This window comes from Anabas testudineus, chromosome 7, assembly GCF_900324465.2.
Source record: "Anabas testudineus chromosome 7, fAnaTes1.2, whole genome shotgun sequence".
In the NCBI taxonomy this organism is placed as follows: domain Eukaryota; kingdom Metazoa; phylum Chordata; class Actinopteri; order Anabantiformes; family Anabantidae; genus Anabas; species Anabas testudineus.
The window spans coordinates 1,922,796-1,939,522 of NC_046616.1; the positions used below are offsets into that span (position 1 = coordinate 1,922,796).

Below are 16,727 nucleotides of genomic sequence, written 5' to 3' on the forward strand. Positions count from 1 at the left end.
ATGCTATAAATATAAATAAACCTGAGTTAAGGAATCATTAATTATCATTCTGAAATGATTTACTAGATTATCTAGAGGTGTTGGAAGTGTTAAATGTATAAATATATTTAGAAATAAACTGATTGTTTCTGTCCTTATGATGCATTTGTAACGTTTGTGTTTAAAAGACAGTTTTATATTATATATAATGCAGTGTGTCTAACGTAACGTCTCCTCACTAAGACTTTTTTAGTGTGGAGAAACATTTTATTAAGACATAACTGGCAGAAATCAGGAATTAATTGACTGAATATTCTCTTTAATTTGCACCTTTCTAATGATATCCATAATAAAATGCATTGTTTGTATCAAAAAGATTTTATTCTTGGTCAAACTGTGACTAAAACATACTGTTTTGAGTCTGTCACACATTTTCAGATACAGTTTGTCTCTAACCATCAACAATCAAATCAAGTTTGAAGAACAGAACCCTGTTTATGCCATTATTTGTTTTGAAGAACAGTGTATAATGGAAGGGGATCACTGGGTAAATGTGATATTGGTCTTTCATATGCATCTTGTGTTTTTTTTGTGAAGAATGTTATACTGCATGCAAATTCATACAAGGATCCATCGCGATACAAGGTACCACAGCATGCTGTTGCTTTGATGTGCAGAGATTTTCAAAAATTTTACAAATCCAGAAAATAGCCTGATAAGACTCTAGAGATACCTGAAAGATACTGATTGAATTGATGATTTACAGCTTTAAGTGATTTGGTGTTACTTTGCTTTTGTTGTTCAGTCTTAGTTTGACTGTTTGCGTCTGTGACGCATTTGGTGTGATGGACTGAGGTTTCTATTAAGCAAATGTTGCATGTACTATTTAATGTAATACACCAACTTAGCAAACACATTTGACGTTTCTGATGCCTGACGACAAAATTATTACAACAGAATCCAAACTATAAAAGATTTAATTCTAGTACGTTGTCCTGCATTAACGTGTGCAGTAGACACTGATATACTGTATACTGATACAAGAACTTACTGGGAAAAGTTGGTGTATTGTTTTGATACAGTTTGAACTTGAATTGCCAGCGCTTGTTGATTTTACATTGCCATACCTGAGACTGTCTTGGTTTAAAAAGTACACTTCCGTGTTGAATTTTTCTGTCCTGGAAAATAATAATGATCCAGTGTCATTGGATTATTATACTTAAAGGGGCATTCAGTGACTCATCACATTTTTAAAACAGTGAAGACAAATGCATGTCCTCCAAAATTGTGGCCCCCGTTTTCATGACATACTTTAAAAGAAATTATGGAAGCTAAATCATTGGTATTCATCAACACCATACCAAACCTCTCTCATAAATATGTTGCATTTATTTTATTCTTTGACCCCTTTAAACAAGTATCATCTACGTTTGTCTGTAAGTATTGATCATATTGTTAAAGTGACTTAATTATTTCTAACTGGGTGTCTCTTCTGATTGCTTTGTCTGCAAAAAGGAGCTTGTCCAGAAGGCTGCAGAAAAGGCCAGTGAACAAGAAAAGCCTAGAACCTCCCCCTCCACCACCTCCACAGGTTTTACCCTTGGCAAGCCACGTGCCTCAAAAGCAAAGGCCTCTGAAGATGATGGCCCTCAAAGCTCAGGTTAGTAAAGTTGCCAAGATTTAACGAAAATCTGTTTACATTCAAATACAGTAGGTACTAAATGCAGTAGAGCTGAGACAACAGAAAATGAGAATCTTTATAATAACTCTCTTATTAAAGTCGCCCTTAGACAAGATATGGTCTTGACTCCTATTTCTCCAGACAAAGTCAGACTTTTATTGTTGTTGTTTGGTGCTCATTCTAATAAAAAGTCATTTTTAATGGCTGTCACCTGACATGGTTTGTTTTTCCCCATTAGAAGACGACATATGTCTGTTGGACTGCATTGCACTGGACTTGCAGGAGATGGACATCTTTGCTGCAGAGCGCCTGCCCTCTGAGCCCTGGGACAGTGATGGTAAACCTCCCGAAACCTCAGACCTCATTTTTCCTTCATACTCTGTCCGTCGCACTGGAGACAACCTGCTGAAAGACTGCTGCCGTTTGAAGCTTAAAGTGGAACGCAACCTGGACAAGTACGCCCTACTTTTCATTATTTAATTGGAGACAAAAGTTATGATTATTAATACAATTCTGTTGAGGACCAATCAGGCTATTTGTTATCACACAGATAACTTATGAAACACATCAGTATAGGACCATGTTCATTATCCAAACTCTTGTTTGTGTTCATTCTTGCCAGGGAGCAGAACCATGCAGTACCTGACATGTCCATCCATGGCAGCCTGTCGTCAGTACACTGCTCCTTGGACCTGGAGCACTACCAGCTGATCAGAGGCCTGCTGGAGAACAACCTGGGAGAGCCTGTGGAAGAATTCCTTAGACCGTACAACCTGCAGGACCCCAGCACCTATGTAAGAAAGCAGGCCACCACACACACACACTCTGACAAACAACACCTTACTAAGTGCCTGTCAGTTTTTACCTTAAGTCTTCATCTTACAGCTACATTAGCTATTTTGCAAGTAGAATAGAGTGATGATGTTTGTTTTTTCAGACGGTGTTAAGTGGAGATGTTTATACCAACTTGTCATTCCTGGTGGACATGATGGACGTTAGTCTGGAGCTCTTAGACAGCCCCAAACCCGGTGAACATAAAAGCTCATTAGCAAGGTGAGCTTTTTCTGTTTGCCCACTTCCCTATAAAATAACATTTCATGCTGCTTCACCAGATTTCATCCAGCAAGACACAAAATGTTGTTGGTGTTGGTGTTTTTTATTTTTGCAGAATGCCTGGACTAGCTTATGCATTACACTCTGTTGTAAACTGCTTATAAATAGTTCAACTAGCACCTATAATAGAAATATGATATACTCTGTTGCTAAATCATCTTTGTATTTGTTTTAAAAAGGTTTGACTTCATGAAGTCTAAGCTGCTCTTTGAGAGTTTCTCCAATGGATCCAAGTCGGTGAACTTAGTGTCTCACTCTCTGCTGGCATATGACACGCGGTACACAGGGCTAAACACTGGTGGAGCTGAAAGAGCCAAACACAATGTCTTCGACTGCATTCTCCAGCCTTCCAAAACAGGAACTAACCGGGCGTCACTGCAGCTGGAACTACATTATAGGTATCAGTGGAGAATTTCCTCACTCATTGAACATGTAGAAATTTATGTAGAAGCACAAATTAAAAATTATAAATAGTGTTAAATAATAAACATTTTTTGTCTATTTTCTTGCAGATCCACACGTGACTCCTCCTGCTTCACGGTGGTGCTCAACAACCTGAGGGTCTTTCTAATCTTCGACTGGCTCCAGCTGGTGCGAGATTTCCTGCGGGTGCCGGTAGAGAAGGCACCAGGCGGCACTGAGATTCAGACACCGAGACAGCGCTGGCCTAGTAACACCAGCACTGACTCGGGCAGCTGCACCACCACCATCATGACCGGGGCTGTCATGCCGAAGACAGTAAAGACCGGTGTGGTCACCAAGAGGTCCACAGTGCCGGTCAATCAGGACCGCTGCCTAGAGGTTAAGATCAACGTCACAGGTCAGAAACGATGACCAAGAATGATAATTATAACTAGATTAGAACAATACAGCTGGAGCCTCAGAATTACACATGTAGCCGCACCTCTGTAGCTATTGCTTCATCTACAAACTACACAGCTTTCTGTATAAAATCCTACATGATTTGACCTGTGTATGCTACTGAATTCGTCTTTTTTATATGTATATATTTTTTTGGACTTCAGGCACAGAGTTTGTGGTTGTGGAGGACTCGTCCTGTCATGATACCAATGCTATTATTCTAAAAGGCACCACTGTCCTCACCTACAAACCTCGTCTGCTGGACAGACCCTTCTCCGGCAGCCTTGCAGGAATAGAGGTGACTGCTACTGTACTTGTTTTAGTACTAATAACTACTAATCCAATATGAAGATCATAGTTTTATTAGCTTTCATTGAGATGTATCATGTCGCCCCCAGGTGTTCTCGTGTCGGCTGGGTAGTGAGCAGGAGACAGCATTGTCCATTATCGACCCAGTCAATGTACAGGTGGAGCTGTGTGGAAGCCCAACATATCAAAGCAGCTCAGGTCTACTGGACGCTTTCAATGTGGAGGATATTCCGCCACTGCTGGAGGTCAGGACTAACTTATGTGACATATACAGGGGCATCAGAAAGCATTAAGACACCCTTACTGTTTGCACATGTGCAGAGGATTTAATTGAATCTACACTTGATGTGAAAACATGTTCAATTGTGTAAAAAATACAAACAAAAAAACTAATTTAGAGTATTAGTATTGGAGTATTCACATACTTTAGTACTTTGGTAGCAGCTTTGAGTGTTCTTAGGCACAACTCCAGACATAGAGTTTGAAGCTCTGCCCAAGTCACTCAACCACAGAAGACATTATATAACTGTTTTCACGTGATGACTAATACTCCACTTGGACACGTATTGTGAAAGGTAATTGTGCATGTGATTGTTTGGCAGATTCAGTTTCCCACTCTGGACATCCGTCTGTCCTACAATGACATTCAGCTCTTCCTGGCCATCGCCAAGTCCATCCCTACGTCCGGCACCCCAGAGCCCCCCGACTCTCACAGTGCTGGACCCAGCACAGAGCTTGCTGCTACACCCAAAGACGGCTTCAGGAAAAAGACTGAGGCCCTCATAGGTAAGTAAATCAGTGAGCATTTTGGTTTAGCTGATTTAGTTTCAGTCTCAGTGTTTTTTCTTTGATCATTTATTTATCTTTTCTGTCATCTATATCTTTGTATTTACATTTTTCATCATGGGGCTTTTTGTACCCTCCTCAATACAGGGTGGTCCCACAGATCAGATGTTTGTTTATTGTAGTTTATTTAAGTCTCTGTTCTCAGGCAGCAGCTGTAACCCTCTCTGTCATCAAATCAGTCTTTTTGTTCACATACACAGTATAAATGCAGCAGCGCAACAACCTCAGTCAATTCAGTGAGCATTTTAAAAGCTGATCTACTCTCTGTTCTTGATTATTTAGCATCACAACAAATACCTGTTATCACTGAGTTCACTTCAGTATAATACTGTTCACTGTCTGGGTTTAACTTGAAAATTGTCTAAGTTTTGTCTAAATCTCTATTTATAGATTAATTCAGTAAATATTTAAATATGTTTTTTCCGAGAACATCGAAGAGCAGTATTTACTGATTGTGCAACAGATCAAACGGCTAAATCAACTTGTGAATAAGAAATATTTTGAGCAGCACATGAAACTGTTCAGGAACCACAGTGTGATTTCACATATTCGTGCAGGTCGTTGAACGAGACCTTTAAACAACGGCCTCTTTAAGGGAAATGAAGTAAATGCAACTGCAGCAAACAGGGATTAAACATTGAACGTTTAGTTAAATGCTAATGTGGTTACACTTTTTATTTCATGCACAGAAGAAACCTCCAAATTGTGACATTTACTGTACAGAAGTTTGGGCGCCCTACTAAGACAGTACTTAGCAACCCCTCTTTGGCACAGCTTGCAACGACTTTTTATAGCCATATATAAGAGTCTTTTTATCCTTGATGTAGGAATTTTCACCCACGTCACCCAGGGGACTGTGAGGGCTGATACCTCCCCTGCTTCATAGGCACCAGTTCAGACCCTGAATCAGTTGTTTAGTGGAGAAACCTGGATTTGAGAAAAACTCATTAACTGACAGTTTTCTAATAATATAATTTTTTTTTTTTTTGACCTGCCAAATTCTAACAAGCCAGTTCTAACGAACAACTCCAACGTCTGCAATCAGGCTGCAGTAACATTAGAATAAAGGCTCATTATCCATTCTTCCTATTTGCATACAAATGTATGTGTGAGCTGATTTATGTATTGTATAAGAGCGAAAGGTTTAAGTGCACACAGAACTAGTAAGTAGGGAAATACAAAAGTATTAAGACAGGTCACGATACACGTTTTGTTATCTGAAAGTGTTATTTTCAGTTTTAACTTCATATAATAACATGTATTACGCTGTGTTTCAAACGACTGCTCTCAGTAAAAGCTAACTATGAGGCTCTCCTGTCTCCACAGAGGGACAGCTGAACCATTTACGCGATCTTGGCTTCAGGAAGGAAGACTGCAAAAGAGCCCTGATTCTCTGTAAAGGTGAGTGATTGAGATCTTTACCACTGTTCTTTACATCTGGTAACATGGCAGCAGAAGTCAGAAAGTCTTAAACAATATTTAATGAAAGCTTGTATAAAGACACAATAATACGTCCCTTAGGCCAGCTAGACCAGGCTGCCACGTGGCTGCTGGAGAACGCTGAGAACATAGCGGGCCATCCCAGAGCCAGGGCTGACTCTGGCTCTAGCAGCCACTCGGCTCCTCTGTCCGGGGTGGAAGTGAAGGCTGAAAGTGTCTGCATCTGTTTCATCGATGACTGTCTGGACTGTGACATACCCCTGGCTGAGCTCACCTTCTCCAGTAAGTGACTTTTTAAAATAGAGGAATGGGAAATGATCGCTCTTGAACTGAGGACTAGTGTCGTAATTAAAACCATGACATGCACTGGACCCCTGAACTTTTCCAGACATTTACCGGAGCAGCTGTATGTGGTCACTAGTACAAAGTCTGAATAATGTCTGATTGAACCAATGTTTGAATGCAGCAGATAATTGTCCAGAGATGTGTGGTAAGTGTTTTCTTTTCAGTTGTCTGTCTTGTTGTGTGTAACATGTGTCAAAGATCAGCTCTGTTTGTTGTTGCAGGGCTTTTTGTGCTGCAGCGCATTGGTTCCACCCAGGAAGGCAAAGCAAACTTCACTCTCTCTGGAGACTACTACAACAGAGAGTTATCAGGTAATGATAGGACCTACCTGCAGCATTAGAACATTTATTTAAAGTTTATAGGATAAACAGTATTGTGAATTTCAGTGTGCAGGTACAGTTAAACACGCAAGATCAGTTGTGAATGAGATGTGATGCGGAAAGACACTGTTCCGGTTTCTGGTAGCTTTGCCAAACAGCTCTGTAACAGCTGCCAGAGGAGAGAGCTGAAAGACATTGTGTCAGTCAGTGTAAGGAGTGTGTGGTGGTCTTCTTTGCCCATTTCCTCACTCTCAAGGTGTACAAATCCAATTCTTTTACAACTGTCCCTGTACAACTGTGTGTGTCCCAGGCTGGGAGCCCTTCATTGAGCCCTGGCCCTGCTTCCTGTCCTGGCAGCAGCAGGCCGCCGGCCGTCTCCACCCTCCACGTCTCAAGATGGGGATTCAAGCCAAACAGAGACTTGATGTCAACATCACCTCTGTTCTGTTGGGTGAGTAAAGGCCAGAAAAAATAATTCTCTGCACATAAACATGCACAAGCTGCACATCTAGTCAAATCACTGTTTAACTTTATGCTGGTTTGTAGTTACATTGTCAGACTTGAACATGTCTTTATCTGACCCTGCAGAACAATACAACACCACCAAGAGCTCCTGGATAGCTGATTACTGCAACGAGGAAGAACAGGCCCCCCAGTCGTCAGCTCCTGAGCCGTGGATGGGCTCCTCGGTCGACCCACCCAGCTTCACACAGAGTGAGTGTTAACTGTTCAGTATCACTAATAAATTGCTGCGTAATTAACAACCTCAAGTGTGTTTTAAATGGATGTCAGGATGTGTCATCATGGACAAGAATTAAAATTTAAAAAGTGTTTCAAATATTTAAGTTAAGGTGGATTCAACTTTGTGCTGGTTGATTTCATATTTATTCCCTGCAGTTTTTACAACACTAGTCAGAACTCACGTATTAATGTGTTTGCATAACATTACTGAACAGAACATTTAATGGGATCTTTAGTCTGTTTTTGATGTTGTCAGCGTAAATTATACATCTAGAGATATTCTTATTGTCATCAAATCTCATTTGCACAGGCAAAACTAATAATGATTAAACTGAATATTTATTATGATATATATATACAAAGACTGATATACAGTGGATAGAAATGTTTAGTGAACCCTCTAGGAATTACCTGAATTCATGTTAAAAACTCATCTTAAAATATGGTAGGAACTTACCGATGTAGGCAATATCTTGTTATAGTTTATCAGGTTGGTGGCCTTATCTTCATAAATGAGGGTAAAATTAATTAATTATTAAAGTGTTAATAAAGGTGTCCTGCAAGATTATGTCAGGGTGGCTGTAGATGATGAGGCTGAGTAAAAGCTGAGTGATGCAGCTAAAGACTGATCCAAACATTCAAGTAAATCTAATAAATAATGACCTTTGGAGCAGCTCACACTTCAGCCCAATAGACAACCAAAAGAAGTACCCTTACCTCTGTTTAATAAGCATTTGTTGTTAACTAATGTCAGCAGCTGTTTTAGGTCCTGAGTAAGAACCAGTGGGCAGTGTAAGAAAGTTTTAAAAGACAACATATGGTTGGTTTTTATATTTAATGAGAATTGTTGATTATAAGAAGAATAATATAGAAAAACTACAGTTATGTCATTGGCAGTGATTCCGTTTGTTACTTTGGTTTTGTCAGTTCATCTTGAGAGAAACCTGGTTGATGGGTAGCTTCGCTTAGCGTTGCTCTGAAAAGAGTTGTAAAGTTAACAGAAGGGGGGGAAAATGAAAAGCCACAAAACGTGCCACTCATCAGCCACGTTCCTTCGGTCCTTCTGTCAAATAGGACGTGAATGGACATGATATGTTAGTTGTTCTGCTGAGCACATGTAAATAGAAGGGAGATGACTTGTTTTGATGCATGAACTGCACTATTCATAAAGGAGAAGTGCTGATTGTCAACACAGACCTGAATGAGGATGATGAACCTTTAACCCTCTTGTGTGTTCCCTCTGCATGTGTCTCTGTTCTTCCGTAACTATCTCTCTCTGCTGTCAGGTGCTCCTCTTGCTCACCTTAGAACTAGGAGCACAGCCAGCTTGACCTGCCTCGAGCAGCAGATTCACTCCGGAGGTACAGTTCAGAGTTTAGTCTCCCAGTCAGTCTCCTTCACCAGCACACTCACTCAGTCATCATCAACTGCTCCCCACCTTCCAGTGCTGTGAGACAACATAGATTTGCAATAAGGTCAATAGGATTAAAAGTATCAAATACTTTTTGCAAGGAAATGACAGTATAATCATAACCAATGAGACCAAGACATGTTATCTCTGTCATGCTGTAGGTTTAAAATGTTTTACATATTGTACAAAGGCTTTAGGCATTTTATTATTTATTATTATTTATTTTATTACATGACACTGATCTCAAACATCCACTTAGTCATAAAGAACTGTCTGCACAGACTAGAAGAACAAAGACTCCTGCAGAAGAGAATGTGAAGCTGACGTCACGCTGTGTCGAATTTGTTTGCATGTGAGTCGTGTTGTGAGGCTCCCACTGCCTTTTTAATGCAGTTTGCCAACTTGTGAATTAGCAACTCTTGCACCAAGCCACCAGAGAAGCGTTAACTAGAAACCCGGGGGTAAGCATTTAGTCCAATTCGATTATTTACAGTGTCCAGATAGTGGAATAGTAATTATTCTCAGTAGTGTCTCTTTTCAAAACAAAATACAAAGTGACGTAGCTTCACATTCTCTATAGATGGTTTGGCTGCCGTAGAGCCTCAGTCTCACTATCATGAAACCAGTCTGGTATCAAGAGACAGAAGCGATTGAGCCTAAATCCACAGAGTAACTGCATAAGTGTATCTACTGCAGGAGAACTGGTGCTGTTTAAAAGATAAAGGGTGGTCTCAGGTTTTTTTTATCTGCTATTTGTATGAAGTTAATTGATAAATAAAATTTCTTTATCTATCATAATCTATCACTTTAGCTACAGTAAAAATTTTGCACAATACTATAAATATATAATATATAAAAATAAAAAAGATCAACATAAATAAATAAAATTATCCCTCAATGAAAGTGAAAAACAAAAAATACAAAGTAAGAGTGACCTAAGGCACTGTTGGCTTTTAATCTGTCAACAGGATAGATGGACTGAGAATAAATAGTGGGGGATTGTTAATGTCAAACCATTTTCCTCCCTGTTTTTCTTACATATTCATGTATTCTCTCACACTTGCGACTCATTTAACATTCATAGGACTTCAAGTAGCTACACATGTATCTCAAAACACTTTTATTAAGTTGCTGTTGCTGCACTAGTTCTGGTTTATATAAACTCAGAAGTGTTAAAATGGAAACAGCCTCTCATCTTGGGGCCCATAGTTGATGATTCATCAGGAATGGAAAGATGCTGGTGGTATGACAGCAGGAATCCTACCTGGTGCTTTTGGCTGCACAATGCAACAATGGCTGACTGTGTGAATATTTAAATTTAAGTGATGACTACAGTCATTAGCATAACTATTGTTAGATTTCACTATAATCATAATTTGTCTTGCCTCTCCTCCTCCTCTTCTTAAGTGATTGAAATTTGCCTTAACAGCATGACTTGCTTGTCATTTGTTTTCCACTGCATGGCCAGTAGTTATGAATGCATGAGTGAAAGTTCACATGACATGGTGCTTGTTGTCTTTATGATTTTTAAAGACTGTTGTGTAGGATATGATCCCTTGAGAATTTTCTCCACTTCTGCATAAAAATGACAGTGTGGACCGATTTTGAAGGAAGTTTTAAAACTTCATAAAAGGACATTACACTTATTATTTAATTTATTGTTGTATATATTTGTATATGGCAAATGTGTGTCAGTCTGGGAGGCCCTGTCTTAAAAGAAGAGAAATGTGTGTCATCAAAATCTGATCTCGACAATACTGGTTTGAAAAGGTGCATTGTGGCTCAAATAAAGTGTTAGAGAATCTGGATTTCACCAGTTCAAACTCAGATAGATCATGTACACATTCAACACCAGCACTGCACCAGAACCCCAGTGTAACATGTGGGAAATAAAAAGGCTTCTCGTGCAGTAGCTAATGTCAATAGACATTGCTTCTTTATTCAGGCCAGCTTTGAAACACAGTCGTGTCGTGGCAGAGTTGCAAGTAGGAAGCCTCTGCACTGCAAAAGGAACATTAATTGTCTTCAGTTTGCTCATGACCATGTGAATACGTCAGGTCACTGTTGGAAGAATGTTTTATGGACCATTGAGATTAAACTAGAACATTGCACAGGTGATGATAAAACATTACATCCCAACATATGATCCTTATCCCATCTGTAAAACATGGTGGTGGCAGTGATATTGTCTGGGCCTGTTTTGCTGCGTTTGCACCAAGACGATTTGATGGAGCTGCTGTACGAATTGGAGTTTAACAGGCAAATTGTAGAGGAAACTGTCAAAGGTGATATTTATGTAGAAAAAGAGAAGATTCTGCCGGGTTAAACTTTTGATTACAGCTCGAGACCGAATTAATGCCTGTCATCATCAACTTACTGTCTAATTGAACAGTTTGCACTGTTCATTTGAATCCAGTTTCTGTTACCACTTTGTGTATAGAAACTTATTTTACACATTTTAAGCAAAGTTATTCCATCTAATAATTTTAAATCATGTTTTTGTCTTTATGATATTAATGCTAACTTGACTACAAGTTACTTTGTCCAAATGTTGATGCAGTAGTTTGATAATATTTACACTTTTTTCACTTTACATTCAGTGTCTTGTAGCTTAATCATTTATTTATTGCTGTTTATGTTTAAGAGCTTTTACAGTTGACTCCACGTATTGTTTTGCGTTTACTGTACTGTGTGTTCATGTGCAAAATGTGAAATAGGCCAAGCCAGGACAATTATAACCACTTATAGTGTTATAATTGAAAATGTCCAATATTCAGATGTATGATTTTTCATTACTTGACATTTTAAAGGGGTACTCTAATGAATTCTGCAGAACTGGGGGCTCATTAAAAATTTTTCTCTGAGATATCACTAACTTCTTGTCCAGGTTCAGGCTGTTTTCAAGCCCAGTCTGAAATAAGTATAATAAATAAATAACACCCAGAGTTACTGTCAGAACCCCAACAATTCTCTGTGCAGCAGGTTTCACGGGTGAAATCAATAGAGTGCTCCTTTAACTAAACACTTTCAAGGTGTCTGCACCTTGGCTGCTTTCGAGATCTCACAGCCCGAGAGGAAAGCAAGTGCATGACTGTTTTGAACATACACTAGTGAAGTTAGTTTTAATAATGTAAAAGGCCAAACACGCTCTTCTCTCTGATTTGGTTTTGATTTCTGTTTCCAGCAGATGTCAAGCTGTCCAAGAGGAGGCAGCCATTCGTGCCATATGCTCTGCGCAACCACACAGGATGTACCATGTGGTTTGCCACCCTGACTACCACCCCCACAAGGTAAGTGGAACCATAACCATTGTGGTACATGTACAGCAAACTAGTTTAGTACATGGATTTGGAATCTGGTATAGGTTTTATAGGGTCTCCTGGAGCTAAAATATTACTGTAGTAATGATGAGGAAATGGTGTGATTAGCAAAAAATCAGTCTTGTGTAATGAGAACAAAGATCATTCATGGATCCAGGAGGGTTGCATTACTCATGTTAGTGTACAGTCAGTGTGACAGTGGGCAGGGTCGGTTTTTCACTAGTAGTTTTGTAGATAAAGTGAAATTAACTTTGGATAAACACAAGTCTTCTGATCAATGTGTCCTGTTAAGTCGATCCATCTGTTTCACACAGGGTGGCACTGTCACACAGCAGTAGTGCAGACTCCATCTCAGATGTCCACGGTCCAGGAACTGATGACACTCACAACGTCAGCCAGTGGAGAGAGGTGCTGCCTGGGGAGGAGATTCCCTTTGAGTTTGAGGCCCGTGAGAAACTCCGCCACCGGTACAGCTCTGAGTCACATTCACAGAACCTTTTCATTTGGTCCAGTTAATGTTGTTTTATGGTTTAGCAGTTATTCATACTTTTCTTCTTTTAAGATTATTAGTACTCGTCACGTTTGTCTTTTATCTGTATTTCTGTTTCTATTACACTGATATAAAATCAGTTTGATTGTTGGGATTTTAAGACATGTCACTCCTGTAGTTTTAGCCATCATCCTCACCTTCTTCATCTTCATGAGTCTTTTACATCAACATGACTAGGAGATGGAACTTTACTAATGTTCCCATGCATGTTTTAATTTATTGATGTTAACAATTGTTCATAGGCTCTTAAACTCAGTCTAGCATTAATGATGCAGTGGTGAGTTTTCAAAAACTAATTTCTGTATTGCTGATTCCCTCCTCTGCAGACACACTCATGAGCTGAAGCTCCATCAGCTGCTGGTGCGGGTGTGTGGATGGGAGCAAGTCAAGGCGGTATCTGTGGACAAAGTGGGAGTTTTCTTTCGTTATGCAGCACCGGACAGAAACAACTCCTCCAACACTGTGAGCATAAGTCAAAAACATTAGTATTTATTATTAAAACATGATTAAAACATCTTTTTCTCCTTCACTCCTCTTCAGGTTGGCAGTCCCATCAGCAGGACCAACATCATCCACCCACATGTTTATGTAAGTCTTGTTTCTAGATCAGTGAGTAGTCAATGAAAGTGCGCACTATAGCAGCTCTAATTCTCATTATATACCAGTAATATAATATATATACAGTAATTAGTTATATACTAAACTACCATGACCAGCAAAGGCCAACATGAACTAATAATCTGTCTCCACAGTGAGTGGAGATAGAATTACCTGTATTTTAATACAGTATGTCGTTTAATGCATCTCTACAGCACTATTTCAATTTCTGTAACAACATGCAGTAGTTAAAATCAGTTCCTGTTGAGTTAGGTTTGTGGTTTCAACTCTATGAAATATGGGACATGGAAATAAAGGCCCGTCTCTAATAACAGTAGTAGTAATAATAATAACAATGATTTGGAACAAATACTCAGTATGATTTTAAACATAATGGACACTTCTGTGACACTTCTTCTTTGGCCTCTCAGTTCTCAGCTCTGCCTCCAGTCAGAGTGGTCTTCTCCATCACGTTGGAGGGAAGCGCCAGGAAGGTCATCACTGTCCGCTCTGCCCTCATGGTGAAGAACCGACTGGATGTTCCTATGGAGGTCCGATTGGACAGCCCCTCAGCTCCCGACAGTAAGACACTGCTCCATCATATCAATCAAAATCAGCTCAAATTTCTAAATTTTATTTCATATATCGTATGTAAAATTCAACACAGCATCTATTCCATTTTAGTTTAGTTTAAAATTTTAATTTAATTACATTTATGTGTGTTTATTAAATCTAGATTTTGTAGTAGCTATTTAATGTTTAGTTTTTTGCCTTTTATGTATTTTCTGTATATAAAATTATATTAAAATAGTAGTAGCTAGTATAGAACATAATAGTAGTTTGACAGTTTCATTTTATTTTACATTGGTCCTACATAATTTATTTTTACTTTGTTAAATATCTTTATTTATTTACTTATTTTTTAGTTTATTTTATATTGTTTTGTTGAAGTCCGCTTTATCCCTGTGTTAACAGAACCAGTGGTGCTGCCTCCTGTCCTTCCGGGCCAGGCCTTGGCTGTCCCCCTCCACCTGACTTCCTGGCGGCTGCAGGCTCGGCCCAAAGGCCTTGGCTTGTTCTTCTGTAAGGTTCCCATCCACTGGACCAGCGTGGAGCGGCCCGGGGAGATCAGCAGCAGTAAGAGGGAGTGTCAGTCGGCAGACTTCGATGACGACCTTAAGCGTAAATTCAGGTAAACGTCAGTCACCTGACTCTCTGTTCTTTGTTCTCGTCTTCGGTACCGTTCCTCTCATTTTTCTGCCTCTTGCAGATTTTGTGTGGTTATCAAAAAGGAGAATTACCCAGAGCAGCAGCCAGCTAAGACGGTTTCTGACGGTGCAAAGCAGATCTATCGACAGCCAGGCCACACCATCTACCTGCTGCCCACCATGGTGGTGGCCAACCTGCTGCCCTGCGACTTCAACTACTACATTAAGGGAACGTCCATCAGAGGCTCGCTGAAGCCTGGAAAAGAGGCCGTACTTCACGCTGCGGACACTTCACAGAACATGGAGCTAGGTCAGAACTTATCGAACGTCAGTCACTACATAGAGTGGATACCCTGAACCTCCTCCTTGTTCAAGCTGCTTATGTTTGTGATGTGTGTTCTTCAGGAATCCTGCTAGAGAGCTTCCCCATCTGCAAAGAGCTGCTGATTCCTCCGGGGACTCAGAACTATGTGGTACGAATGAGGTTGTACGACACCAACAAACGTCTGCTTTGTCTCACCATACGCATCATCCTAAGAGCACAGGGAGCTCTGAAGATCCTGATTTCTGCCCCCTACTGGCTAATCAACAAGACTGGTAATGTTGGTTTTGGTATTAAAAACTACAGATTTGACAGTTTTAAAAAACTGAATCTATTTGTTGCTTTGAGAGCTTGCTCCCTGTTATTGTTCCTTGAAGCCAGTTTTTTCTGTCAGGTCTGCCATTAATCTTCCGTCAGGACAATAGCAAAGCTGATGCTGCAGGTCAGTTTGAGGAGCACGAGTTGGCCCGAAGCCTCAGTCCATTGCTTTTCTGCTACACTGACAAGGAGCAACCTGCTATGTAAGTGTGTGTGAGAGGGCAGACCACTCTGTTCTCACCTGGACTAAACATAATAGCAGTATTCTACCCAGAAATCCTCCTGCTGTTTTATCCATCCTTGTGTTTCATTTCTCCCCGTCTGCCTTGATCCCAGGTGCACTATGCGGATTGGAAAAGGGATCCACCCAGATGGAGTTCCAGGCTGGTGTCAGGGCTTCTCCCTGGACGGAGGAAGTGGAGTCAGGGCAGTGAAGGTTATTCAACACGGGAACAGGCCTGGTCTCATCTACAACATAGGTAAGTTGATGCATTCACACTCTAAACTAATGGACATCACTGATTTAATTATGCTCTGTACAAAGGGGCTTTTTTCGGGTCTGATCGTGTTCCAGCTGATACATAGGATCAGTCCTCAAACTATCAGAGAAGATCATTTTATTGGACTGGTGTTAAATATATAATTAATTTGAGGGATTGGTAACTTCCTGTTTGATCAACGCAGGCATCAGTGTGCGGAAGGGAAAAGGACGCTACAGGGACACTCACATCGTGACCTTTGCCCCTCGCTACCTGCTGGACAACCGCACTACACACAAACTGGCCTTTGCTCAGAGAGAGTTTGCAAGAGGAAAGGTGAGTGAATCACCTGAATCTGGAACTGTTCCGTGTTCTGGTTAAGACGCACACCTCACACAGTTTAGTAGGAGACAGCAGCTCATTAAGGGATACGTTTCTCGTAGGGGACGGCAAACCCAGAGGGTTACATCTCCACGTTGCCGGGCTCCAGCGTCGTCTTCCACTGGCCCCGTAATGACTACGACCAGCTGCTGTGTGTGCGCCTCATGGACACCCCCAACTGCACCTGGTCTGGAGGCTTCGAGGTCAACAAACCGAAGTCCTTCCATGTCAACATGAGGTCAGCTAACGTTGGACCCCTAGCTGCTCTGACCTGCAGCATTTTGTCACTGAGGTGAAGTGTGCAGATAATTATCGGACTGGTTTTAAGTGGATTTGTTTTGAACAGGGACACACTGGGCAACTGTTTCTTCCTGCGGACAGAGATCAGCCTGAAGGGAGCCACCTACCAGATCTCCTTCACTGACACCGACCAGCTGCCTCCACCCTTCCGCATTGACAACATCTCTGAAGTAAGCCACTCTTCATCAGCATCACTGTCATGATCT

The 16,727-nt window shown here is 40.5% G+C and overlaps 1 protein-coding gene across 5 annotated transcripts in view; it reads left to right on the forward strand.

Annotated features, from left to right (window-relative positions):
• Positions 1–16,727, forward strand: part of vps13d (vacuolar protein sorting 13 homolog D) — a 41,318-nt gene that overhangs the window by 16,237 nt on the left and 8,354 nt on the right. For 3 of the 5 annotated variants that reach the window (XM_026368148.1, XM_026368151.1, XM_026368150.1), the window contains exons 26-52: positions 1,495–1,639; positions 1,899–2,115; positions 2,283–2,454; positions 2,598–2,713; positions 2,953–3,171; positions 3,286–3,593; positions 3,799–3,932; positions 4,033–4,188; positions 4,546–4,729; positions 6,116–6,190; positions 6,311–6,511; positions 6,796–6,885; positions 7,205–7,345; positions 7,483–7,608; positions 12,231–12,336; positions 12,681–12,833; positions 13,243–13,378; positions 13,457–13,504; positions 13,945–14,095; positions 14,489–14,705; positions 14,784–15,031; positions 15,127–15,318; positions 15,438–15,564; positions 15,698–15,840; positions 16,046–16,176; positions 16,284–16,459; positions 16,568–16,691. In XM_026368148.1, the coding sequence (XP_026223933.1) occupies positions 1,495–1,639; positions 1,899–2,115; positions 2,283–2,454; positions 2,598–2,713; positions 2,953–3,171; positions 3,286–3,593; positions 3,799–3,932; positions 4,033–4,188; positions 4,546–4,729; positions 6,116–6,190; positions 6,311–6,511; positions 6,796–6,885; positions 7,205–7,345; positions 7,483–7,608; positions 12,231–12,336; positions 12,681–12,833; positions 13,243–13,378; positions 13,457–13,504; positions 13,945–14,095; positions 14,489–14,705; positions 14,784–15,031; positions 15,127–15,318; positions 15,438–15,564; positions 15,698–15,840; positions 16,046–16,176; positions 16,284–16,459; positions 16,568–16,691 (4,236 nt within the window). Of the gene's footprint in view, positions 1–1,494; positions 1,640–1,898; positions 2,116–2,282; positions 2,455–2,597; positions 2,714–2,952; positions 3,172–3,285; positions 3,594–3,798; positions 3,933–4,032; positions 4,189–4,545; positions 4,730–6,115; positions 6,191–6,310; positions 6,512–6,795; positions 6,886–7,204; positions 7,346–7,482; positions 7,609–8,921; positions 8,997–12,230; positions 12,337–12,680; positions 12,834–13,242; positions 13,379–13,456; positions 13,505–13,944; positions 14,096–14,488; positions 14,706–14,783; positions 15,032–15,126; positions 15,319–15,437; positions 15,565–15,697; positions 15,841–16,045; positions 16,177–16,283; positions 16,460–16,567; positions 16,692–16,727 lie in introns of all 5 variants that reach the window. The other 2 variants (XM_026368153.1, XM_026368149.1) reach the window with 2 other exon arrangements.